The sequence below is a fragment of the Ascaphus truei genome, chromosome 1 (genome assembly GCF_040206685.1).
Source record: "Ascaphus truei isolate aAscTru1 chromosome 1, aAscTru1.hap1, whole genome shotgun sequence".
Classification (NCBI taxonomy): domain Eukaryota; kingdom Metazoa; phylum Chordata; class Amphibia; order Anura; family Ascaphidae; genus Ascaphus; species Ascaphus truei.
This window is the reverse complement of record NC_134483.1, coordinates 309,716,262-309,744,256: the sequence shown is the minus strand read 5'-3', so window position 1 is coordinate 309,744,256 and position 27,995 is coordinate 309,716,262. Positions and strand designations below refer to the sequence as shown.

General features: G+C 40.5%; 1 protein-coding gene across 2 annotated transcripts; it reads left to right on the top strand.

Annotated features, from left to right (window-relative positions):
* The first annotated feature begins 2 nt into the window (after positions 1-2).
* POFUT3 (protein O-fucosyltransferase 3) lies at positions 3-27,980 on the top strand. Of its 2 annotated transcripts, XM_075604946.1 has the most exons (5): positions 3-426; positions 3,975-4,159; positions 6,563-6,845; positions 23,230-24,065; positions 26,167-27,979. In XM_075604946.1, the coding sequence occupies exons 2-5, from the start codon at positions 4,082-4,084 to the stop codon at positions 26,389-26,391; spliced, it is 1,422 nt and encodes a 473-aa protein (XP_075461061.1). In that variant the 5' UTR covers positions 3-426; positions 3,975-4,081; the 3' UTR covers positions 26,392-27,979. The 2 variants fall into 2 exon arrangements, with proteins under 2 accessions (XP_075461061.1, XP_075461071.1); XM_075604956.1 differs by lacking the exon at positions 3,975-4,159 and having other exon boundaries at positions 26,167-27,980.
* Positions 27,981-27,995: the final 15 nt, after the last annotated feature.

Genomic DNA, 27,995 nt, shown 5'->3' with positions numbered 1-27,995 from the left:
AGCGATTACAGCACGAACAACCACAGCTTGCAGCAAAAGCTGATGTGTGAATCCTTTCAATGGGAACTAGAAAAGAAGACATTTGCAAAGGGCGGATATAAAACTTCCTGGAATCTGGAGCCTAGCATTAACAGGGGAGCTGCTGGTTCTGCATACAGGCGTGAGCCAGTCCATGTTTCCCCCTCCTATTGTCCCAGACACATTCCTCTCTCCCCTTCCTCACTCTAAGATCTGAGCTGGATCACAAATGTGCCTGACCCGGGGCTCAGCTTGCAATGATAGTGCAACTCCCTGGAAAGAGATGAAGATCCACCCACATTTTATTGGAAGCAGAGGTTGCACATAGTGAAAGTAAACACACTGCTGTGTCTGCTATAGGAGGAGACCCTCAAACAGACCAGGAGGGAGTGTGCGAGCCCAGGCTGGGTGAGTAAAAAATTCAATGAAGCATCGTGTGATTTTATTGTTGTGATTTGTTAAATCATGTTCTTCTCTGCCATCCCGATTGGCTACTTTCACAGAAACCGATGAGTCTCAACTGAAGCTATGAGGAGGATACCCATTAATGGTAAACACCATCTGCGGTGTATTACAATACGCGAATCCCCAGCATGCAGTAGTAATAGCCTTGCAGCTGTTGTAGTATTCTTTTTTGTGTGTGCTGTGGATCAGTGTTTTACAGACTGAAAACAGCACTCCACATGTCATATACTGTACTGTTCTTACTCTAAAGGTGAAACCCATGACACTCAATTTTTTTTTTTATAATAACATGTTCTTGTATAGCGCTGTTAGTTGTATGCAGCGCTTCACAGAGACATTTTGCAGGCACAGGTCCCTGCCCCTTGGAGCATACAATCTATGGGGTTTTTTTTGGTGCCTGCAGCTAGTGACTTGCCCAGGAATTGAACCAGGCTCCCCTGCTTCAAACTCAGTGCCAGTCAGTGTTGTTACTCACTGAGCCACTTACATTAATACTATTTCTAGAAAACTCTAGATTAATTGCTACAACTTAATTCAACTTTAGTTTACAATCCCATAACTAGCTAATAAACCAAGCTGTATTGGATTTTGTGTTTTGAGTTTTTAGGAATAATGTTGTATGTATGTATGTATGTTCTGTATGTGCTAGACAAGATGTTAAATACAAGAGCACTTTCACTTAATTGCAAATCAAACATACAGTGCTATTTATGGCTGTTACTTTAAAGTAGCAAGACACTGTACATAGACCAATGCACATGTAATATTATACAATTAATATAATCCAGAATATCAATATTGCAGTGTGTGTGTGTGTGTGTGTGTGTGTGTGTGTGTGTGTGTGTGTGTGTGTGTGTGTGTGTGTGTGTGTGTGTGTGTGTGTGTGTGTCCACTGCTTCTATAGGGGGATTGGGGTCTAATATCTATTTGAGATAAGGAGAATGCAGCAACAATTTCAAATGTGCAGTTCACAGAGCTAACTAATTTTAGCAGTTACTAGAAAATTAGTTGTACAAATCAATATTTCTACACACCAAAAATCTATTAGATTTCAGAATGATTTGTGAGCACATGACGTATAACATATTACATGTTATGTTAATCATTATAAATATTTCAGACACTTTAAACCTAAATAAATATATTTAAACAATCACTTTGCACTATGGTTAAAGTGTTTAAAAGTTAGTTGGGCAAGTTAGACACACTTTTTTTTCTGTACAAAAATCAGACACTGAGAAGTGTTTTTTTTTTTTTATTATTATTATTTTTTTTTTATATAAATACTTTATTTTTTTTAAAACATGAAGTTTTATTAGTGGTTTATTATTATACAGCAGAACTGTCTGAACACTATATCAGCACCTGTCACAGGCTGAGAGACGCCCACTAACCCCCACATCCCTGTGTTTAACTGTTACCCGTTTATTTTGTAATCATTATACCCCAACCCCAGTTTATGTACTGTATAATCATTATACCCTACCCCCTATTCATGCTTTGGCAATACTGAAATGTTCTTTCGTCATGCCAATAAAGCTTATTTGATTAATTTGCATAATGGTGATAAGCGGTACAGAAAATAAAGGGGGGAGGCGGAGAAGTGTACACTTAACATACTCAGAAGTTTATACAGTCATCTTAAGGATTTTATATGTGAGCCATAAAAAGTAGAGAGTACCAATCGTTATCCCACTGCCTTTGTTTCGGCTGTTTTTTTTTTTGCATTATGCATGCATATTTAGTATATCGGGCCAGGATTGCCCAGTAGGGCAGAGTGGGTTAGTAGAAAATTACACCTCACTTATTGGGTTTGCTAGTTGTTTATAACAAATCCATGGTTCCCATGTATTCTGAAATTTCTGGCCAGTTTACCTCAGCATGTTAGTCAGGCTTTCCATTATCCTCACATTCCATATTTAGTTTTTTAACCTGTTTTTAATGAAGGGGCTTCTTCGAGTTTTCAGGCTTGTGCAATGGTACACTTAGTTACCGATTTAGTATATGAGATTAACCTTTGTGTGATTTTAAGTTGCCTAGGGCAGTGGTTTCCAACTTTTTTTGTTTAGGAACCCTATTGTATGTGAAATTCTGAGGAACCCAATCCCTTCTAACAGCGAGTTTTAGATCAGATGCATTGTAAAGTATTCTGTATTTGGTACAGTTTTTTTTTTTTTTTTTTAAAGTACAGGGAACTTTTAGGGAAGCCCGGGGAACCCAAGGGTTCCTAGGAACCCTGGTTGAAAAACACTGACCTAGGGGCTTCAATAGTAGAAACACCTATGGGTCCCAGGGTAAGCCACAGTCTGTTTATAGCTTTTTAATATTTTTCTAGAGTTTGGTTATCTTTGTGTACCACAATCCAATATGGAGATAAGATCCCCTCTGGCCACATACTGTACAGTCCAACAATTGGTAGAGCGTGATGTTGAGAAATTGTGCAGTCTAGATGGTGTATCATGCCATCTTTAGAGAACCTTATTGTTTACCTCCCTAATAATCCCAGTCTAACTTTGAACCTATGTCCCTCTCCCATTGCGTCATACATTTTGGTTTGGTCTCTCCAGTGTATTTGGAGCGGAACCTATAATATAAAGCTGCTGTTTTTTTTTTATTTTTTATTATTGTTTTCTGAATTGCAATAAAGGTTTTCAAATGCTTTGAATGGCTTGGTTTTTTGTTTCACTGTGGTGTGCGTTTGTGTATATACTGTACAAAGTGTCTCAGCTGTACTAGTAAAATAATTTATGAGGAATCCCTGATGAATAGTGGATATCTTGGAAAGTTCTTATGACATTTTCTTTATAAAGTTCCCTGCTTTGAGTTGTCACGACAGTCTGCCACAGTGAACAGGATCCCACCTGAGTGCCTAGTTCAAATTCTGGGTTCCCAAGAAGTGGGGTTAACTCAGAGGGGATCGAGGAGAGACTTGTATATCTAGAGCCAGTATCCCATAATGCCATGGAGTGTGATAGTGTTGGGAGACATACTGTATTCCCACACTGCTTCCTGTTTTTCCATATCTACCAATATCTTTTTGCCTTTTAGCATTGACCAATAGTTTTAGATGGCATAGTCTCATTCCTTTACAGTATGCCTTTTCTTCCTGCTCGGGGGTGCTTTGGCCTCAGTTGCTTTTGGCTCAGTCTTTTCTAATTCCGCTGCGGTCCAGAGCCCGTTTATCTTCTGGCCAAGCTGTTGGGTGATGTGCATGTGCCCCCCTTAAAATACATTTTTTTAATGTTATTTGAAAAAATTGGAAGCTTAAACACAGGAGGGTTTTTGTTTCCTCTGGCTACTCCCTTTTGTATAACATCACTATGTGCTAAACAGGAATTTGCACAGGCAAAGCCCTCATTTCTTCCATCCTTATGATTTTTGTATATGGAATGATTTCCAACAAAAGTTGTCCTCAAAATGTTGATCATGGCTTTTTTTTTATGTCTTGCACTAACTGTTCTGAATTGTTTTTGTTTTTGACTCTGCATCAGGTTTCTTTACTCCATAAAATGCAGACCCATATGTCGTCAATTGGACCGATTCACAAAACCCTCCATGAAGATTCCTTGTTTGACATCAATGTCAGTGAAAATGCAAAATGATTAGGATATGGGGGGCAAAGTTTTGGGTGTCCTGTCTCCTTGTAGCATTTTTTTTTCTTTTGGTTACACTTCAGGTATGGTTTACTGTTTTTTGTTGTTGCTTTTTTAGAAAGTGGGACAATTCTTTGCCATGTAAGAATATTGTTTTAAAGCAACAGTTCCCACTTACTGAATCACTTGCAAGCACCTGACAAACCATCTCCACACTGCCCAAATACAAGTAGTACAGTAGTGTTGTATCAAAGCCAAGTGGGATGTGCCTTTACTTGATCATCAGAAAGTCAATGAGTAGATAACAATGCTTCTTTTAATTGACTTAACCCCTTCTTTGCCAGAAGGGCCTACAAACTAATAGGTGGCATAGTTCAACATTGCTAAACCAATCCTGGGGGCTTTATTTCTTGTAGCATCTGGACCCTCACATCAACTATATTTCAGAACCTAGTTCAGTTTGTTGTGCCATATGCTTGAGAAACAAAGTTGCAGATTTTAAAGGTGATGTACACCACAAACAATACACTTGATAACGCAAAAAAACGCACTGTGAATCAAATATCTTCTTGAAACATTGGGAGACATAAACATGGTGGAAAAGTTAAAAATTCTATTATTATTATTATAATTAAGCTATGTTATCATAAAATGCAAGGTACTCAGGAACCCCTCTGCACATTTTGCCATTGCTCCTCGGGGAGGTTTTAAGCATTTTCATGTCTCCTGGTCTTTCATGAGCTTTTTGGTCCAAAGTTCCTTTTATTGCTTATTAAATGTCCCAAAATACAAAACTCAGGTGCTCTTCTGGTCCTCAGGCAATCAAAGTAAGATATGTAACAAAAAAAGAAACTTGTTTATTTGCACTAGATTTCTGTGTAATATACAGTACACTGTCAAACACATAACTAAACTGTTTTTCTCTACTTTTGACATCACAACTCACTTCTTGTTAAACATTTCCCACATCAAAACTGGCCCTGGGTTTTTCAGTGCTCCTAAAAATGGGGGTACAGGCATACCCCGGTTTAAGGACACTCACTTTAAGTACACTCTCGAGTAAGTACATATCGCTCAATAGGCAAACGGCAGCTCACGCATGCGCCTGTCAAGCACGTCCTGAACAGCAATACCGGCTCCCTACCTGTACTGAAGCTGTGCGCAAGCGGGGAGACTATAAGCCTGTTACACATGCGTTTATTACATCAGTTATGCACGTATATGATGATTGCAGTACAGTACATGCATCGATAAGTGGGAAAAAGGTAGTGCTTCACTTAAGTACATTTTCGCTTTACATACATGCTCCGGTCCCATTGCGTACGTTAATGCGGGGTATGCCTGTATACATGATTTATTCACAACCTTCTTAAAAAGTGCTCTATACCCACAATGAGCATACAGTATTTAAATTGTAAATTACTAAAATGTTTTCTGCAATCTCTACATCTGCAGGTCTCAAAAAGCGGATCACTAGATACAATGCAGTGCACTCAGGAGAACCTTTTGTTCTTACACACAAACACTTCATGGGTTCTTTGTTAATGTATAAAGAAGATACATGACCAGTTCGACCTACTCTTTTACTGCTTTCTAGATTGTATTTAGAATACTTATGTACTTGTAGCAGGCTTACTTTAACATCTAATTACAAACAAAAGATGGTCATTCTTCTAAAGCTGTGTGTGTCATCATGTATTATCCTGGACATTAAATTACAGCCGTGGAAAAAATTGTTACAATAGGCAGAACAACACATGGCTGTTGTGGTTTCTTTATAACATGAAAATGCTAAAGTTAGTACAGTAACTTTAGTCACCTGTTGTGCAAAAAGAATTTAGCCAAATATTGCAATGTGATTTTTACCCCCCCCATTGAATCCGTTTTGAAGCATCTCAAAGTGATTTGCTTTTTATTATTTTGGGAATTTCTAAAATTGTTATTGTACTGTAATTGAATTTCCACTAGCTACAACAAGTTGTGATGTGGACTGTGCTTTTCAGATCTTTACACAAGGATAGCCAGGAGAGAATGTTACTGTATTATTTTACAGTATTTTAATGTGTTAAATTGTTTTAAAATATACTCCTAACTTGCTTACATAAGCAAATGATGTGTACATTAAAACCACTAATGTAAATGCTCTACAGCATAACACCGACATGAGGTTTAAGGGATGTCAGAGTAGTTTTTGTACTATGTTTTGCTATTTAAAAGTAGTTCTTCAACGTCAGTCAATTTTTGTTTGTATCAAGATGCTTAGTTTTACCATCTCTACATTTCAAATTAAATAAACTGACCGGCTTTAAGAAAGTTTATTGTTTATATATGTCGAAGTTTCTTGTATCATTTACACTAGGAAAATTGTAATGGACAAAAATAAAACAAACAAATACAGGATCGGGTTAGAGTTACAGTACAACCATACAGTACAGGACAGTATCTTGTAATCCTTGTTGACTCTTTGATTTCCATTCATCCAATAGGTGGTTGTTGAACTTGGTAGATTTGAAAAGCAGAAAATTAAAAGCTCCATGTTAGAAGATGCTAAACGGCAGAAACAATCCTATTCATTACTCAAGCGATTACAGGACCACAGCATCCAGAGGAGGTTAGAACATGCGAGGGGCAAGTATCCCATCATGCTTTGGTGGTCCCCACTGACAGGAGAGAATGGAAGGCTGGGGCAGTGTGGAAGAGACAGCTGTTTCTTTACCATTAACAGAACGTACCAGCATCATCCAATGACAAAAGCCATCCTCTTCTATGGTAATTTTTTTTTTTTTTTTAATAGCATATCCACAAAAGTAATATGCATATGTTGTGTTAACTTCAAATGACCTGACGTTAAACATGTCTTACCTGAAAGTAATCCTGTATTTTAGGGTCTGGATGGGGGTAACACCACCTAATAGGTATGACCTGTAAATATTTCCAGGAGAACAGAGTCAGTTCATTTGATTCTTGGAGCCAGATTGAGCCGATCTCCGACGGTCACGGCAACCAGAGGGAAGGAGATCCTCTATCTGGCTCCAAGAATCAAATGAACGGACTGTTTGTGAGTTGTTATCCCTGTGTTTTATCTATGAAGAAGTATGTACCTTTATCAAGAGGCTGCATTACTCCTCCACCTTGCATGGAGAAACGCCAGACAAGGAAAAAGATACCATGTAGTGCCTGTGATCAAGCACTGACATGTAAGTGCATATTTTGGCAAAAATGCTAACGAGCTCCGTTTTTGTACGTACTTCACAATTTCTCTCATTTTTTTCTTTTATCTTGAGGTGCGCTGATTTCGCCTGGAAATATCTACAGGTATTTTGGAATTGGGAACAGTTATTTTTTCATGCACCAATCATTTATATAGTTTAGAACACTTCATCTCTGGGTAGCGCTTCCATTTGTATATTTTAAAATGACCTGTAAATAACCTAAATGTTCCCTCTGTTACCCGGAACTGCCTTTAAAGGAAAAGCGATGTTAGAGGGCATTTACATATCATTGGCTCGAACTAACGTCAAAAAATAACCATATGCTATTTCAGGGAGTAGTACTGGGTTAACGTTAGATTAGTTAAGAGAATAACCTAACATTAATTTAGGATAGAGTTAAGGTGAATAGCCTGACGGAGCTTAGTGCATCTGGGCCCGAAAACATATTTGTAAATGCTTTTATCCCATATTAATTACTTGCACAACATAAAGCACATTTAGTCATCCATATATTGATGTTAAAAGATGCAACATGAAAAGTTAACTTTTATTAGAATCAGCTGTAAGGCAAATACATTTTTGTGACATTTAATGCACAACCTTTAACACTTCATACACTAAACCCCTATAAACCACATTGTGAAATGGTTTTGGGGGAAATAACCTTTGCTAGTAATTAAGGCCCCTATTGTTTTATGATCACGCTTTTTGGGTCCGGAGTAAGTAGACCCAGACCGGAGTGGGGGCTGCCTACTGGAAGGAAAATTATTGAGGTGAGAGCGAGAGCAAACACAGAGAAGAGGACAAAAAAGTAAAAATTGTGAACGATAGCTTCCCTTGCAGTGCAGTCCTGCCCCAACTAAAACGGCGGTACAGTGGCAGACTATACTAACAACTACCATCATCCGCAATACACTCCGAGGCAGAGCTTCAAATTGATTTATAAAAATAATAATGTGACTGGGGAGGACGTGGATCTCTCCCCCTTCCCTTCCCATTGAGCGGCTGACATACCTGCCTGTGGAGGAGACAGATGGTCCGGGAGGCGAGCCGCAGCGGACTGACTGACTGCAACAGCTTCCTTTTAAAGCCTAGAAGTTGGGTCCTGCGTTTAACTGGGGGAGCTAGACAGAGTCGATGCCTGAGGGTGGGCAGGGGAGCGAGAGGCTGTCCGTCTTGAGTCCTGGAGCTGTAGTGACGGCCACCGGTGGATTTGCAGGCAGAATTGCGGAGACCTACAGAGAGGAGCAGTGGCCATTTTTGTTCTGGCACGCGGTGGTGGCGTGGGGGCGATTTACCCCCTGCTCCTTGGGCCATTGATCAGAGCCTTCCTCGGGCTGGTGGGACCCTGCGGCGACAGTGTGTGTGAGAGCTCTCGCTGGTGGGCGGTGAAGGTGTGGGACGGCGGGGTGTGCCCCTCTTGCCCAAGATGGCGGCTATGGGCCCATGAGATGGTGCGGAGCAGTGGTGTGCGGCCCGGCTGGTGGGAGCTGTTGCGGAGACTGCAGGAGGTCGCCCAACTTGTGCTCTAACTGTAAGTGTGCTGCTGCCAATTAAAGAGACAGACCAGATCAGACCATTCAACCTTTGCGCCAGCAGTAAGTGAACTGTTACCAGTTAGAGACAGGACATGCAAGATCAGACCACCCAGCTGGGGCTCCTGTGGTAAGGGAGCTGCTGATAGTTAAAAAACTGGGCAGGCAAGAGCATAAACACAACACACTCAACTAACACGACACACTCAACTGGGAGATTAACATCCAGACTCCCTTCATAAAAACCCAACAAACAACCTGGCTGCTCAGAATCTGGGGACATAGAGTGGATCTAAAGTAGAACACAGATTATTTAGCTTATCTCAATCAGAGGGAGACCAGAGTAGAGGGGGCCCAGAGGGGCAGATAAAACAAAAAGTTCCTTCATCAAGAGAAGATGACTCCCTTCACTTCGTTAAATATAACACTCCAAATAAAATTGACTCTATCAGATTTTGCAAGCCACCAAGCTCTCCAAGCACAATTAAAATTACAACGGGGAAGCACACACAGTACTGAGCAGCATGGCTGCCTAACTGACATGCACCGCTAACAACCGGGCCTCCAATCTAAAAAATCTACATTCAAAGATTTAAAAGGGGGGAAAAAAAGAGGTGGAGGAGGTCTGCTAAAGCCTGGGATGTCTTCAAGATCGTTATGGGGAACTACGCTCCCAGAGGTGGCGGAGATCTTTCGTACAAAAAAAGCCAAGGCGGCCCAGGCAGATGACTCCCCCCAGCACAAGATATCAGAAATGTAGCCTCTCAACGAGAACTCCACAAAAAAGAATATCTTCGAGATCTTCAGAAACATAAAATCCTTCTTTCAAGTGGAACTAGTGGAGACCAGACAAGAAAGAGGTTGCTGAGCTAGGCTCAAGAATGGACGCATTGGGAAAAAAACTGACAAAATAATAAAAGATCAAGATACGGCCGCGAGAGACCTAGAGAATCTAAAAGTTCAATTAGCAGAGGGTCTGGGAAAGACAAGAAGACTCTGCGAATAGGAGTCGGCGGAATAGTCTCAGGATCAGAGGGATCCAGAGTCCATAACGAATCCAGAGGCCTTCATCCTCAGATGGTTTCAAATACTTCCAGATAATTTAGAGGATTCCCTTGAAATTGACCATTGTCACAGGGCCCTAAGACCAAGGTCACCAAGACAAGCGGTACTTTGTGTGCACCACTTTAAAACAAAAACTCTGGCAGAAACTGAGAAACCCCCAGTATCTGACCCACAAGAATTCTCGCTTTCAGGTATTCCCAGACCTAGCTCCGGCCACACTCCTCCACAGAAGATATCTTAACCCTGTTACTGATGCCCTAATGGCAAAAGACATCAGATACAGATGGGGTTTCCCTTTCAAACTGATTGTATTTCGAGAGGGTAAATCTTACTCAACAAAAAACCCTCACAACGCTCCCAAATTTCTCAATAGCTTGGGCATTCCCCAAGATGACCTAGGACAAGGCTCACCCCACAGGCTCAAGACGGATTGGCAGACACAGGGCGCCTCAAAGAAACAGAGGAATTACACGATCCTTATGGCAGGACCTTCTCACTAGAACGCGGACTAACCATTGTTATAGTACTTTTGTTTAGATCTCTGCTGGTTGGCCTGAATCGTGTCCTCCTCGCCCTGGCCCGGGGGAGCTCCAGATTGCACCAAGGGGTCTTTAAGGAAGGCACGTAAGTTAAGGTATAACATCTCCTTTATGTGGACTGGGAGGCAGCCCTAACTGCCCCCCACCCCCACCCCGGGCCTGCGGGTGACTGCTGACTGGGTCCCCCAGCCAGAATTTATTGCTTAAGGGTTTTGTTACAGACGTTATTGTTCTAAAATAGAGTTTTTATTGGTCAATGCTTGGGCCCCGCATCTACATTTTAAAACAGGCCTAGAAGGGACAGGTGTGCAGGTCACACCAGAAAAGGGTTAAACATTGACTAAATTAATCATAAGCTTATAAACCTTCACATAGCATGGTTGCAGAGCTGTTAGTAATGCCGCAAGGCTGTTTCCTGGAAAACGAGTCCTCAATCTCCCCCCCCCCCCCCCACATAAATTCCCTTATAGAGGACGACATGACCACGAGTGCCTCACCATGTGTGTGTGTGTTTTTTTTTTTTTTGCCCATGCTTTCCCCTCCTATTACAGAATATTTTTCGGCAAACGGAGGAAAATAGCAGAGGTTCACTTGAACCAACACATAGGCGAATGAGAATTAAGTCCACAAAGAGTCAGTTGACTTCGCATAATGTTAAGGGCCTGAATATGCCTAAAAAAAGGTATCTGGCTATGAAAGACTACAAAAAAAGCGATATAATCTTGCTTCAAGAAACGCTTTTTAGTTCGTTCTCTTATCCTACATTTTTTGACAAATTTCCCCACTATACTATTTGCCTCAGTCAAGAAAAGAGGCGTAGCGATTCTTATCCACAAGCATATCCCATTTCTAATAGATAAAACTACCAGCGATTAAAGATGGTCGCTATTTAATAATTCCAGGTTCCCTGTATGGGCTAGACCTCACTGTAGCTAATGTCTATGCACCAAATGAAAGTAGTTCTCAATTCTTTGGGGACTTTTTTGCTGTCTTGGGCAGCTCCAGGAAAGGCAAAGTGATCCAAGGAGGTGACTTCAATTTGACCATCAATACATCAATGGATAGATTTTCAGGTAAGCCTACACTGAGACAAAACCATAGAAAAATGGATAATGAGACATTGGTAAGAAGGCTGCGGAATCTAAACCTAGTGGACACTTGGAGGGAGCTCCATTCTCAAACTAGAGACCGCACATTCTATTCGGCTCCCCACGACTCTTACACCCGTATTGATATGCTTTTCATGGAGGCGTCCCTGGTCCCCAAACTAATCAAGGCTAGTATTAACAACATTTCTTGATCTGATCATGCCTCAGTAGTTCTCATATTGGAAAATTTGCACACTTATAATAAACATTAATCATAGTGACTGATTTGAGTCTCTACTCAAATCCCTGAGATTTTGCCACAGGTTGAGTCAGAAGTTACACGTTTCTTCCAGGTTAACCAAGACCGCATCCCCTCTTTAACCACAATCTGGGAAGCCCATAAAGCAGTTTTAAGAGGGAAACTTATTAGCATAGCAGCCTTTCGAAAAAAGAACCGATTTGAAACAATTGATAACCTTAAAAAAATTAATAACGCATACGGAGTAAGAGCACAAACAGACTCTTAAGCTGGCCCGGCTGAGGAAACTAAAACATCTAAGAGGAGACTTGAACCTGTGTCATATTTCAGAGGCAGAGAAATCTTTATCCTGAACTAAAAGAACTTACTTTAAGAAAGCAAATAAAGCGGATTCTGTACTTGCGGCAAGACTCCACAATAGACAACCACATCAAAACTCTCAGGCTAGAAAACGGCTCCCTCACCTCGAACCCAGACTGAATAACAGAAGAATTCCAAGGGTACTACTCACAATTATACGATGGTCAAAAAACAATCAATTAATCCCAAACGCTCTATCAACCTACCTGGCATCTCTGGGTCTACCTAAAGTCCCAAGAGGGTGATTTATTGTCTTTAAATAAGCTAATCTCCAGTGAAGAAATTGAAAGGACAATTCACTAAACATTTCTAAAGCACCAGGACCAGATGTTTTTTCAAATATCTATTACAAAAAACTATCCAGACTACTAATCCCACATCTCCAAAAGCTTTATAACTCCATTCTCCAGGGAGCTCAGTTTCCCATAAATATGCTCCCAGGCTTCAATATCCGTGATACACAAAGAGGGTAAAGACCCTACATGTTGCGCTAGCTATAGACCCATCTCACTTATTAACATGAACATAATTTTTCTTTAAAATACTAGCCACGAAATTAAATTCATATCTCCCGTCCCTCATTCATAATGACCAGGTAGGCTTCATACTGAAACAAAGCTGAGGCGCTCCCTACCTTGTGTGACATGTGGAAGTGTAACACCGGTTGGCTAGTGTAGAAACCAAAGAAGTATGTATATACTAGCCCTTGTCGTAGTTCTGCAGCTTGACCAAGAAGAAGATGGAACCCAGAATCTTCTTATAACGGCAATGAATACAAGGTGGCGGTCAGCGCAAGATGTTAATCTCAAAAAGTAAAGAGACAGTAATATACACAGATGATTAGTGCATGTATTGATTGACACAATATGTACTCTTGGGGATAAATACAGAGGGGGAGGGGAAGATGGGGGAATGGGGTGGGATGAAAGTGACTAGTGATGAATACAACAATATATATATATATATCTCAATGACTCACACGGCCTAGTGTGAGACCCTTCCCTCAGGCGGGTGATGAAATGGACAGCTGAATATGAATGGATGAATATTGCAGCAATGGGATGTATAAATAAATATATAAGAACAACTCACACGGCCTTGTGTGAGCCCCTTCCCTCAGTGTGAAAGTTTAGTGCTGTCAGTCTGATGGTAATCAGTCACGTCTCCTCCTTATTACCCCACAGTGGATATAAAGTGCGGATGCCCAAATTCAGGAAATGGGCAGAGCCTGTATTAGCAATAGTAAAGGATTTATTACAAAAATGACAATTAAAAGCTTGGAGCACTCTCACATAATAAAAGCCCAATGCCAGCCGCAGGTCAATCCGGTAGACACGCTCCTTCCCGGTAGACTCCCGCGGGCGCGTCCGACTGTGGGACCGGTGTCAGGGGATCTTGCCGGAAGTCCGGTGGCTGCCTGGGTCCTACACACAACGAGCACCGGCAGGGAACTACGCGTTTCGCAAATAATGCTTCGTCATACTGAACAGACGGGCAGCAGACAATACGACAAGAGCTATAGATGTCATAGCTTTTAAAAAAAAACCATAATATTTCCATGATGGTGTTGGCCCTGGACGCCGAAAAAGCGTTTGACAGAATTGACCGGGCATACTTAAGAACCACTAGACGCATTTGGGTTAAGAGGCCCCTTTCTCATGCTATTATCACTTTACACATCCCCAGCGGCTAGAGTGAGGTATTTGGGTACGATATAAAATTCAATAGAGATCTGAGGGGGCGAGGCAGGGTTGCCCACTTCCCCCTTGTTGTTTGCATTGTCGGTGGAGCCTCTAGCGGCAACTATTAGAGCCAACATGGATATTTTGGGTATTAATATAGGGAACCCTGAATACAACTTTTTTTTTAATTTTATTTGCTCATTTATAATTTTTTAACACTCTCTAGACCGTTAACCTCCCTCCCTGACCATAGAACTGGATCACTTTAGCTCTCTTTCAGGGTTTAAGATAAACAATAATAAATCTGAGGCACTAAGCATTAATTTCCACCCACAATTACACTAATTGAACATAATTTTAATTATAAGTGGAGAAAACATAATATCCATTACCTGGGAATAAATATAACCCAATCATGAGTTCCTATATAGTGCAATCTACAGTACCCTGAAATTATTCAAGCAATAAATCAAGATCCCTCCATGTGGGCGAAGTTTAGAATATCTTGGGAAGGAAGAATCCAATCAATCAAAATGAACGTACTCCCACGTTTGCTGTACCTATTCCAGACTCTGCCTGTCCCCCTAATAGTTAATGACTAACAAACTCCAAAGAAATATCACTAATTTAATTTGGTCAGAAAAAAGACCAAGAGTAAGCAAAAAGGTTATGTCACTGCCGTCAGGAAAGGGGGAATTGGCTCAGCCATGTCTGTACTCCTATTATGAAGCAGCGCCAACTAGCCACCTGGTCAGTTGGCATGAGAAGGGATCCCTGAGGAGATGGGTACAGCTTGAATCTGACCCAGCCCAGTAGACTCCAAATCTATAGTATGGCTGCCAGGGCCTAGGAGAAAGATGCATGGGATCCTTCCCACTATATCGCATGACCTGGGTAGCTGGAGGTCTTATGCCGCCAGGAAGAGTTACAGATTCTAACTCCCCACTAACATCCCTCTACGACAATCCTGCATTCACACCAAGGCACTAGGCACTCGAGACTAGATTTTCGCCACTGGCAGAAGGTGGGAGTGATCCGCCTGAGTGGTAGAGAAGATACTAAACACCTTGAGGACTTCTTTCCGGATATACCAAGCCAGAGAAGGGAGGCATTTCGCTTCTTACAGTTTAGAGGGTTCTGTAGGAAACAACATTTTGAGAAATTATGCCTAGGGGCAGCAAGCACGAAGGGTTTGATCTCGTCCCTTTACGATACATCAGTGGGCCCCTCCTCCAGTAGAAACCCCAAGTTCATCAAAGAGTGGGAACGAGATATAGGGGCGGGTTTGGAGGTTGAGAAATCTTGAGGACATCTTCAAGACGGTGGCAAAAAGCTCTATTTGTACTGCGCTGAAGGAAAATTCATATAAATTTTATACAGATGGTATTACACACCCGCTAGATTATCGAGGATCCTCCCCGTGTACGTCCCCTCTAGGCCCTAAGTTGTGTGGTAACAGGGGAACCTATATCCATATGTTGTGGGACGGTCCCAAAATCCAGAAGATTCCATCTGGGGTGACGATGTGAATCCAGAGAATAACCTCTCAACTGTGTGATCTGGACCCATGGATTCTCCTGCTTTGCAGACCATCGGTAAAATTCAGCAGAGAAGAAAATAAACTAATTGCGCAGATTGCCACGGCCACTAGATGTGTAATAGCCGCCCACTGGTCAATGCAATCGGTACCATCCATGTCCCAGATCAGGAATAAAATAGGTTGCTCATCTGGCATGCATACCATAACGAGTTTGGTAAATGACAACTACATCACATATTCTCTGATTTGGAAACCTTGGCTTGAATTCTGTAGGGACACAAGGAGGCCCCCTTCGAACTTTTAATGTCCCAAAATAAAGGGAGGAAAGGAGAGAAAAAAAGGACTACAGACCCACTTTGTTTGGTCATTACAGATAGGGACATGCTCCAACATATTTACCAACTGTGTGAACCTGCGAGATGACATGTTCTCTAACTTATGTGTGATTGATGTAATCTATTTTCTCTGACTACTATACCTTTTCACTTTTATTATTCTGTAACCCCCTTCCCCATTTTGTTTTCTGTACCCCCCATGCATATGTTCAAAATCAATAAAATGAGCTATAAAAAAACAACAAAAAAAGGAAAACAAGACTGTTCTGAGGGTAAGAAGGAGTGTACTATTGAGTGATAGTCCCGTAGAAATCAACACTCCTGAACAAAAACAAGCACTGAACCCACAAGCACATTTTGTTACCTGTAGTTTTTTGGGGATCACAGATCAGTTAACTTTGGAGGTTCTGGTCAATTCGGTAGCCTCAGGAAACTTTATGGATCTTCATTACGTCAAGATAAACTTCATACCCATGGTTTTTAAAGAATAATCCGAGGCCCATCAGATCAGTAGTGTAAGCATTGTTGACGTCTTGGGCCATCACGTACGAAACCATTAGGTTAAGTATGAAGACTATGGATCACTTAGAGTACATTTCTTTCAATATAATTAAATGCACCACATGTCAAAGGGATCCTGGGCATGCCATGACTAACTACGCATAATCCGGCCATTGATTTGCAAAATTTGAAGATATTCTTTCCATCACACCTTTTTGTCAAGAAAAATGCCTTCAAGGATCTTTCAGTTTCATGTCTAACGGGATACTTGAGTACACCTTCAGAACAGTTCGTGGCTAAATCTAACCAGGAACTGCACAAAGAATATCAGCACTTCAAGGATGTTTTCAATCCATTTGATGCTGAAGTTTTGCCCCTGCATTGGTCCTATAATTGTCCCATCATCATGATCCCGGGAAAAGACAGACCTCATGGAAAAATCTATTGCTTGCCCCCTAATGAAAACCTGGTTCTGAAAGAATACATCTATGAAAACCTACAGAAAGGTTTTATACTGCATTATGCATCAATGAAAGGGGCACTGCTGTTTTTTGTAAAGAATAAAATGGGGTATCAACGCTCCTTTATTGACTATCATGAACTTAACGACATCACCATTAAAAACCCTCTCTCTCTATTCCCGGATCTTATCGATCATGTTCAGGATGCAACCTCATTCTCCAAACAGGACATACAATTGGCATGCAATCTGGTGAGGATCCGCATAGAGGACAAGTGGAAAACCACGTTTTACTAAATATGGACATTTCGAATATTGTGTGATGCCATTTGGACTCTGCAATGCTCCTGCAGCCTTTCTCCAGGCATTTGTGTCGGATGCGATAGTCCAGAATGTGCCTCACCTGGTACTCTCAAGTACCCTCCGGTAATCACGGTGTATCTTCTTAGGATGATGAGCCGGACTAACTTTTTTCAGCAAAGAGACATGGAACTCAGGATGCACCTTCCAGTGATGGGGTAATCCAAACTCTAATGCCATGGGATTGATAATTCGAAATGGGCCCAAGAATCTTGATTTAAAATTTGGGGGGATAACTCAAGAGGCAGACCCAATCTTGCACCACGTACTTAGACGTCGGTCTCCTTCCGATGGGCACTAAGCAGACCTACCAGTGATTTGCCAAACAGCCTTCGGCCCACTTTCTTATGGACCTGGATTAAGTTGTGGGCCTAGTCCCATGCTGCAGGTAAATTCTTGATCATGTCTAAAGCAGGCAATGCAACAGGAAGCATCTTGGGGTGCTTACCAGTGGTACAGAATATGGGGAGACACCGGTGGAGGAGTGCACATGATTATTATTGTAGTATCTTGTGAATTGGACAGGTTACGGCCCTTAGAACCACTCATGAGAACCAGCCATGGATGTGCATGTGCCCAGGTTCTGCTAATTTAATCTACGTCAACCGATCAAGCTTGCAACACTTTCAGGGGAGGAGATACTGTCATGTCCCAATTACTGCCTCAGAACATCCTGCCTGGCTTCTCGATGTAACTTCTTGGCAATTCCTGTTCTCCTGGTATTAGTGCGGACCATCTTGCTCAGTAATACACTGACCTGCTCTACTTTTTCAGGCTTTTTCTGTTGCTCTGCAAAGCACTTCCTGGTTTGGGACTATAAAGGCTCAGGAAGTCTTCTCCTACGCAGGTGCAACCCTGTTTGTTCTTGTGCCTTCCTTGCTATCCTTATTATTGTTGAACTTGGCGCCTTCCCCTCTGCTGGATTTCCAATGGAGTAGCCTTTGCCTGTCTGGCTGCAGTCAGCCTGCAATTGTACCCTTATGGAGCCCTCTTCTTCTCTGGACCCCTCCTTGCTCTTGGATCTCTTTTTGCCGTGTACAGTTTTCTTACCAAGATTCCACAGTGACCTCTGGGGTACGGCTCGCTACCCCTTTGCGTGCTATCAGAGAGTGGGGGGGGTTTCTCCTGGTTAGCTGCGATGGGCGTCCGGCTGCTCTAGTTTGTCCTGCTGCCCGTGTTCTTTCAGTATTAGCAGCTATGTGCATTCGAGGGGGATTTGTAAGGGGAATAATTGATACATTTCACATTGTTCATGTGCAACTTTTGATTTTAAAGCGTATTTATGCGCTAAAGATCCTAATGTTAATCCTATTCTAATGAGATATTTATTTATAAAATGTTTTACCAGGAAGTAATACATCGAGTTCTCGTTTTCAAGTATGTCCTGGGCATAGAGTTATGATGACAAATACATAGTTACAAATACATAGTTACATTAAGTGAACAAGGTTATACATTATATACAAGGAATTGCATGCACTGTTAAAGATAATATAGTAACAGTTTCAGACCAAATTAAAATGTGAGACAGCTGTAGTTTTGAAAGAACTTAATTGTGAAAAAAGGGGGGTGTTATCCAATAGCGCTTAAATCTAAACAATCCTATAAGTGAGAATTTGAAACATAACTTCAGGTGAATACTGTGTTGAACGTGATTTAAATAGATTTAAATAAATCTAGTGATACTTTTGTGCTATAGACAAACAAAGTGAATATGTGCAAAACTAAAATAAAATTTATACAAACAACTTGGTCAGATGCTGCTCGACCCTAGATCAGGATTACTTTCTTTAATCCAGGTGATTTCAAAGTCCAAAAGAATCAGTGTGCGCAAAGACCATGAAAGATAAGAAACATATACCACATAGTGCAATATGTCAGAAACTAAGGTTGAAACATCCAAACTTCATTCATCCAATGGATCTTATACTCACAGACTGATCTGTGTTAAAATGTATGTAAAAGTATCTTTATGCTGCAATGGACTACCAAATAGAAACTACCTGCCATATGTCTTAGGGTATCTTCACCGCTTGCATAAATTCAAAAAATAACAGACATAGTGTAGACTGCACCCATAACATGTATATGCAGTAGGAAATTCTCTCACATGGTTTCCAAATAATATTAGCAATTGGATCATAAGATCTGCGCCCACAGTGGAGGTCCCTGAGCCGTCTCTCAGCTCGATACACGGAGCGATCGTGTCTCCCCACTGCCGCACTTCCAGGTTGGTTTCTCGGGCGGGAAACTCTTGGGGCTGACAGCTGTTTTGTGTGTGTGGAGCCTCCCTCTTCGATCCGGCTGAATATTCAATCTGCTGCAAACACTCTACGCGTTTCTCCTCATCCGAGGTTTCATCAGGAGTGTTGAATAGATAGAATAGGATGGTATAAGTACTACTCCTGTCTATGCTATTGCTTGAAAGTAAACCAGTCAGAGGCATCTAATTAACATGAAAGATTGGTGTCATGGTGATATTTTATGGGTGCAGCCTACACTATGTCTGTTCTTTTTTTTTTTTTAATTTATGCAAGCGGTGAAGATACCATAAGACATATGCGGAGTCAGCTTCTATATGGGAGTCCATTGCAGCATAAAGATACCTTTACATACATTTTAACACAGATCAGTCTGTGAGTATAAGATTCATTGGATGAATGAAGTTTGGATGTTTCAACCTTAGTTTCGGACATATTGCACTATGTTGTATATGTTTCTTATCTTTCATGGTCTTTGCGCTCCCTGATTCTTTTGGACTTTGGAAGAACTTAAGACTGGTGGTGGGTGTGAGAGTCTCCAGTAGATTGTTCCAGTTTTGGGGTGGACGGTAAGAGGAGGTGCGGCCTGATACTTTGTTGAACCTTGGGACCATGAACAGTCTTTTGGAGTCAATCTCAGATAAGTGCTGCATGTGGTAGGGGTGAGGAGCTTGTTCAGGTAGACGGGCAGCTTGCCCAGAAAGTATTTGAAGGTATAATGGATAAGAAACTTACAATGGCTGTTGAAATCGCATATAATTAGCTTTATGGATAGACATTAACCTCCTGGAATAATAACATCTGCTACTATTTTAGGTAACATCTGATTATGAACCCTGATTTAACAGAGCTTTGTGGATCTGGCAATTAGTGGTTTATAAAGGGGTAAAGGAGAGAGAGCTTGATGAAGACAAACCAGAAACCAATGATGCTGATAGCCTATTCAATCTGAATACTGCCACAGCAGTTTGGAACATAATAGAAAGCTGCTGTATCAAAATGCTGAGCTTGCATTTTGTACAAAAGAAGCAGGATTAGCAGACAAATGATGATGAACCGGAAAATAAGTACTAGAAGATAAATGAAATACAAATTCACGTGACATTTTAAGTACAGTAGCACTATAAATGTTATGTCAGTTAAAGTATGCAGCTAATGTTAATAGAATATATGCACTACAGTTAAGGATGTTTGTTTAGCAATTAATAAGAACAATATGAAACTCTCATCATAGATTAGACATGAAAGAAACTATTCTGCAATGCTCTTCAATTCTACTGTGTGGAGTGTTGGGGGGTCTGCTATTTTAGCTTCCAAGTCAAATGGGGTGGGTGGGGGTAGTATTGTGACATCATGGTCATTCACAATGGGTTTCCCATTAAGTATTCCCAGTAATATTTCCATGTTGTCTGGAGAGCGGATCTAGGGCATTCCCATGACATTAAAGGACATCCACAGTACTCCTTGATGATGTAGATGCCCACATATGGTAACATAGCCTACCCCTCAGGATGTAGTTTCCCATTTAAGGGCATCTGCATCATCAAGGGGGAAATAACTACAGCCCTGCGTACCTTCAGTGAGCGGGGAGAAAGACGGGCAGAGACAGCAGACCGGGACCTACGCAGGTGATCTTAAATGTGAGTATCCTTTTTCTCTCCCTGCAGATGGCCCATGAGGATTAATGCTGCAGGGGTACGATTCAGAAGCGTGGAATACCGCAGAGTTAATCCTCCTGGCAAACCTACTGTTGGGGCCCCAGAGCTGTGTCCGCACCACAGACGCACCGGTGAAGTGCTAATCGCACTATGATGAAATACAAAAAGTAACATTTACTTAATCAATATAGACAGAGAATAATAAAACAAACAGATTAAGATCAGGTGGGGACCTGAAGCGAAACCTCCTACTATGCTGCAATTGGCACTAACCAGAGCTATTTAATACTAAGGGACAAATATAACCTTCTCAAAGAAATCACTTGCAAAACTACATAGTAGATAGAAATGTCTAGATAGTTACCAAACTGACAGTGGTATCAAAATTGTTCCCATTGAAAGTATAGACCGGCCGGTCCAATAGAGACACAAAAATGCAGAAAAATGTACACAGTACTAGATGGAACAGAACTGAAACCCAACAGAATGAATAAACAGGGTCAAACATCATGCATTGAATATTGATAGTACTATAGGAATCACTTGTTAGGTATCCATATCCTATTGATCGTGGGAACATTGAGTTCAGAATTGTTGCAAAAAGAAACATATGTATCAGTACAGGGTATACGTACTGAAAGATTATTGCAACAATAGTTGCCACTTGTAGTGAGAGAGTCCCGAACTGTATATAGCAGGCTCAATGCCGTATATACCATAATCCCTCATGGTATCAGCAAAGCAGATGATGTGCTGGTAATCATACTCTGAGTGCTAGTATGCACTTAGATTCTTATGAGAGCACTTGCACTTTAAGCAAAATTAAGCATCCATGGAGTCACGCAGCAGTCGGCTTTATAGAGAATTCTCAGCCACCCACAGGGCTCCTTGTGATATCATTATCTGAGACACAGCTACAAGTTAAGTTTGATAATAAAGTGAATGATATCACATCAATCCTATGATGTAGTAGGTAGAGAATCGCTAATAGTGTATAAAGGGTCATGGGTTCGATACCTGCATGGTATGCTAAAATTATTAGTGTAGGGGGGAGGTGTGTGTGTGTGTCAATTAGCAAAAAAGCATTGAATGTTATAATTTAAAAAAAAAAAAACACCTTTGAGATGTGCGCCCTGCACGTGGATGCAGGCTGATGAAGCAGGGAGAGAGGAGAGTGCTGCAGATGCCGAGTAAGTCCTTGTGCGGTGGCCATTTCGCAATCCTGGTTATAACGTGATCCCGGTCTCATTATGTGGACCCTGAGCACCACGTTATAACGGGATTCAGCTGTATGTGAAAATGTAAGAAGCGAGATTAGCAACATTCATATGTATTCCTGAGCCAAATTAACACATGATAATATTTGGAGCAAATTGCACCATGTAACACATACTGTTTTCCCGATTTGTATGTATTATTATATATCTTTATTTCACTAACCCAAGTGTTTTTAGACAAAGTTGTTGTGAAATAAACGTGTTAGGAGGTATGTTTCTATTTGCAATCTTATTATCAAGATTTGAGTAGGAATTCCTGTATGTTTTTGTTTTGAGAATCTAGTAAAGAAAAAATTATACTCCTCAAACCAATACAGTATGTTGTATGGTCACCTTAACTGGGAAGGTTGTATCTATTAGCACTATACAATGATTAGATGGCAGATTCTGGGCATACATACACGTGGTTGGTGTTATTGATGTCTTCCTTTATTCACATTCTAAAGGAAAAGTCAGAGAAAAGAAACTTGGTCAGAAAACAGAGTCTGCACTCAAATGTGTTATATAAAAATTAAATGTATTTCAATATCTTTGTACAATAATCACAATATCATAATGAAACAAAATTCAGATAATGCATACGCAAAAAAGGGTCGACACTTTTTTTAAGGGGTTTAAACAACCAGTAACTACCGGTGCTACGATTCCCAGTATGTTTCTTGGAAATCGGGGAGTTACCGGATCAAAACTGTACATTGTCCAACTTCACGGACCCCCTGCATCCCACCTCCGGTGTAAAAAAACAAACAAAAAAGGGAAGGCCTGGGTTTAGAAACTGCATTTTTTACTTTAGAGGGGAATACATCATTGATTAAAGCTAATTCAATGTCTATTTTTTCTAAAATCAAGGCACTTTGGTATGCTGGAAATGTATTGCTATAATCTGTACCTTTTTATACAGGCCAGCATGTTATAAGATCGCACGAAGTAAAATAAAAGCAATGTCAATTATGCTTTTAAATACACCAGTTATTCAATATGTTTTAAAAACAGATATCTGCTTGTTCTCCTTTTCTTTTAGGCACAGACTTAAACATTGACAGCTTACCTCTTCCACGGAAATTGTATCATGAATGGGCCATTTTCCATGAGGAGTCCCCAAAAAACAACTATAAACTTTTCCATCAGTCTAGCATAGCCTTGTTTAACCATACTGCTACCTTCAGTCGACATTCCCATTTGCCATTAACAAGTCAGTATTTAGAAGGCCTACAGGCCCTGAAATCTCTTGAATTCTTCATACCACTGCAAGATAAAAATGCCTTAAGAAGAAAACTTTCCCCACTTGTGTATGTGCAGTCTGACTGCGATCCCCCTTCAGACCGTGACAGTTATGTGCAGGAACTCATGAACTATATTGCAGTGGACTCCTATGGTGAATGTTTGCACAACCGAGACCTCCCACAACAGCTGAATAACCCATCCTCCATGGATGACAAGCAGTTCTACAGCATACTTGCTCAATACAAGTTTATTCTTGCATTTGAAAATGCAGTTTGTGAGGATTACATAACAGAAAAGTTGTGGAGGCCTCTCAAACTGGGAGCTGTCCCAGTGTACTATGGTGCCACCAATATTGACGAATGGCTCCCCAGCAACAAAAGTGCAATCATTGTGAACAGATTTGCTCATCCTAAAGATCTAGCAGAATACATAAAAGAGCTGGACAAAAATGATACACTCTACATGGAGTTTCTAGAATGGAAATTGCAAGGCCACATCAGAAATAAAAACCTAGTATCTACCATGAAAGCGCGAAAGTGGGGTGTGCAAGATGTGATGCAAGACAACTATATTGATGCCTTTGAGTGTATGGTGTGTAGCAAAGTGTGGGATAATATACGACTGCAACAAAAGGTACTTAAATGCTTTTTTACTGGGGAAAACAAATTCGGTATTCTATATGCGTACACACACACAAACCCAAGCATAACAAATTAATCTTAATAGAATCTTTCCTTGGCATAATTAAAAAGTTAGAAAAATAATCCATGCTATGGCAGTTTCAATATTAAATGCTCAAAACCGTATTCCAAATTCAAGAATGTTATATGTGTTAAATAATCCTGTTTTGAGTGATTACAATTAATGACTTGCTGTCAAGATAAAGCTGTTATTCCTACAGCAGGCTATATTGATTTTAAAAATCCTTCAGTGCCCCAATTTTTATTATTCCAAAATCCACTATTCTATCTACCCTTTCTGCTTCCCAAAGGTTTTTATTCTTTCATTGCACTACTGACATGTTGAGCTCCTTGGGTATATGGTTCTCGTCTGCTTGACTCTGGCCCCTCATCATTATGATGTGCAGCCTGTGCTGGGGAAGGGTTTTAACTTAGACTATTTAACAAGGTATTTGGACCTATTCTATATCCACCAAACCAGCAGATCGGGAAGGTTTTTTTGGCCTGAAATTCCCCATTGATTGATTTAGTACAAAAACGCCCTGAGTGGCTACTTCGGCGCACATAAAATAAGCCGCTGAACCTCTGCACATCTTTAGTAATCCTATATCAATAACGAACAAATTGGGAGACGAGTAGCTTGGTGATAATGTCACTACCTTTTTTGAAACCGATGAATTCCAGTGTCCGCTTTCCCTGTGACCTTGGGCATGCCACTCAATCTCAATCTCTTGGGCATGCCACTCAATCTCGCACTACCCCAGGCACCAAAATAATATTACAACAAGCGACAGAGAAGCCCAATGCTACATCCAATATGACAAAAATACACAGTAAAATACTTATATATTCTCTTGAAAAAGGGTAATTTAGTTTAAACCATTGCCCAAAGCATCGTAAGCCTGCAAGCCATGTCAGGGCAGACTCAGTTTGCAGGTCCTAACTCTACCAGATAAAATACATATATATCTCTATTAGAATTACAATTCTCATGTACCTCTATTAGAACGGAGGAAGAGCAACATTGGATCTATATCCAGTAGAATGATAAAGACCTGCTGAGTTGGGGTGGGGAGGGGCGAGCTTAAACCTTGGGAAGGAGGAGCCACTAACCTCCAACAACTGAGACCAGCTGAAAATAAGTTAACAAACAACACACAGAACCCCAGCAAGCTAATTTTAGTAACCCCTGAGCCCCCACAAAATATATATGTATATATATGTCAAAAAGGAGATCTACTGAGCGTGGCAAATGTATACAACATGCGACAGAAGCCCAATGCTACATCCAATATGACAAAAATACACAGTAAAATACTTATATATTCTCTTGAAAAAGGGTCATTTAGTTTAACCCTTTGGCCAAAGCATCGTAAGCCTGCAAGCCACGTCAAGGCAGACCCAGTTTGCAGGTCCTAACACTCCCTAAAACTAGAGTATGGTAAAAGTAATGTAGTCCTTGCTAACTACTGTTTCTAACTTCGTTTGCTGGAGCAGATTAGTGTCCCCAGATGTACGGGGGCTCTCCGGTTGTCGCGATATTTGTACTTTTTTTGTGCCATTGTTTGATACAAATCAGTGGTTCGTAAACTTTTTTTTTTTTTAACATTGTGCTCCTCCTGCAAGAAAATATTTGTTCTGTGAACACTTTGTGACTGATCACAGGCAGTATAGTGTCATGAGTTCGTGGGGTGGGGGTAAACCCATTCTTAAGGCCACAAACGCGTGTGCAGACAGCATGGGCGGTATAGCTGTCAATTACAGCCAGATCTTCCAAAGTCACGCCTTGCTTTGGATGCAGAACATTATGGGGAGTGACTTTGGAAGCTCCTCGGTAATTGACAGCTGTTCCACCCATGCAATGGTGCAATGTTGGGCCTTACTATGTGCTCATTACCCACACAGGCTCAGTAACTCACTATATTGCCTGGGATCTGTCATTACACTTTTTTTGGGCGAGACCCTTTACAAACCCCTAGGGTTTCCCGAACCCCTGTTGATAACGACTGACCCAAGTTGAATTTGTAGCCACTAATTGTCTATTCGTTTTGCAGGGTCTAGGAACCAAGCGGTGGAATGCAGATTCAAGACACTTGAGCTGTCCATCACCTGAAACCTTTTCTTTTTCAAAAGAAAGTGCTTATAAATCCACTATGCGACAAATGTGGAAACCTAGCTTTGAACAGTCCAAGAAAGAGGCAAAAGCGTTTAGACTACTAGTGGACAGAAACAGAAATTTTACATCTCAGGAGTTTTGGAATCTTGTTTTCAAAAATTAGTATTTCTGAAGTGTTGATGGTAATTCACATGGTGAGATTAAAAATTGTGCTTGCTATTGCTGTGTGTTGCTTTGTACAGTGAGTGGTGAGTATACAGATCAAACTGTTAATACAGTATACTGTAGATCATACGTAACAAATGAGGTAATTTTCAATATTTCAAAGTATGAGCGAGTTAAGCTGAGAAGCTGAATATAAAATTCTGTAGAGGGCAGACTTCAGTTATACATTTTTTTTTTAAAGTTACAGCATCAGAGTCTAAATTGGATTCTTACTGAGTTGCTTTAAATATGAATCATTTGGGTATGTAAATCTGTCTCAAGTTATGATCACTCTTGTGTTCTGCTTATGTTTTCTCCCTTTGTCATGTGAACCCTTAACTGACATGGATGGATTATAGTGGTACCCCTCATAACATTGTGTAAATAATGTATCTTATATCACTTTGTTGCAGTGAAACGTTAGCAGTCAACCTGCTCTGATCCTACAGCAATTATAAACAATATTAAACAAATTGTATCTTCTCAACCTCCGCAACTGCATATGTTACTGTGAATCTCCTCACTTACATATAGCACCCAGAATGTGACACTTTGAATACATTGTTTAAATCTAGTATTTTCATTGTATTGATTAATGTGCTATTGTATTGCGAGATTAGTAGTGCAATGGTGTATAATGCATTCCAGGCACCTCTTGTACTAGCAGTGGGAAAGAGGACATCCATTTCAATTTCCTGAACAGCTCTGCTTTAAACACTAACCGACAATATATCTACTGTAGGTTTTGCTACAGAAAGCCAGACTTATCGACAAACATACAGTATTACATTATTTTGCTCAAAACAAGTGTATTCGTGCATTGAAAATACAGCAGTAGTATTGATGCATTTTCCTTTTGTGGATTTTCAAAGTGTCCAAGCAAATACATATGCTTGTCCAAGCAAATACATTGCTGTAAAATATTGTGTAGGCAGAGCTCTGCTAAATAACAGAGGCTATAGGTATAATGTTAATTGGTAGCGGCTGACCAGGGAATTTGAAAAATAACATTTTTGTTATACAGTAACATGTTTGCGATTTTTCAGGAGTTGTTTTTGTGGAACATAATAATTACAGCATCATATTTGCTTACTTTTGCCACTAATTTATGGGCCGCAATGATCTCTTTTCAAACTGGAGGTCTGGAGCTAAGCTTTAAGAAGCAATCATAAATTGTACACTTGCAATGTACTTGAATTTGGAAATGCATGTGAATTTATATCATGCAATGAGTATTTTATTGTGTCCCATGCAGTTTTTTTTTATATATATATATATATATATATATATATATATTACAGCTGCCTAAATTGCATCATAAAAGAATATGTCCAATGCAAACTGATTAGCTACTGATATCAGAATGTAAACATTGGAACTAATAAATGTTATCATTTTACCTAACAATTTTTAGCTTTTTTTATTTTCAACTATGAATAGGGATACACACCTACTCTAAAATAGAAACGTGAAACTGGGTAGGGAGGTACATTTGCTCCTTATATCTATTGTATATAGAGATATTGCACATTAAAAAGCAGTAGATGTTACAAACCAAACAAC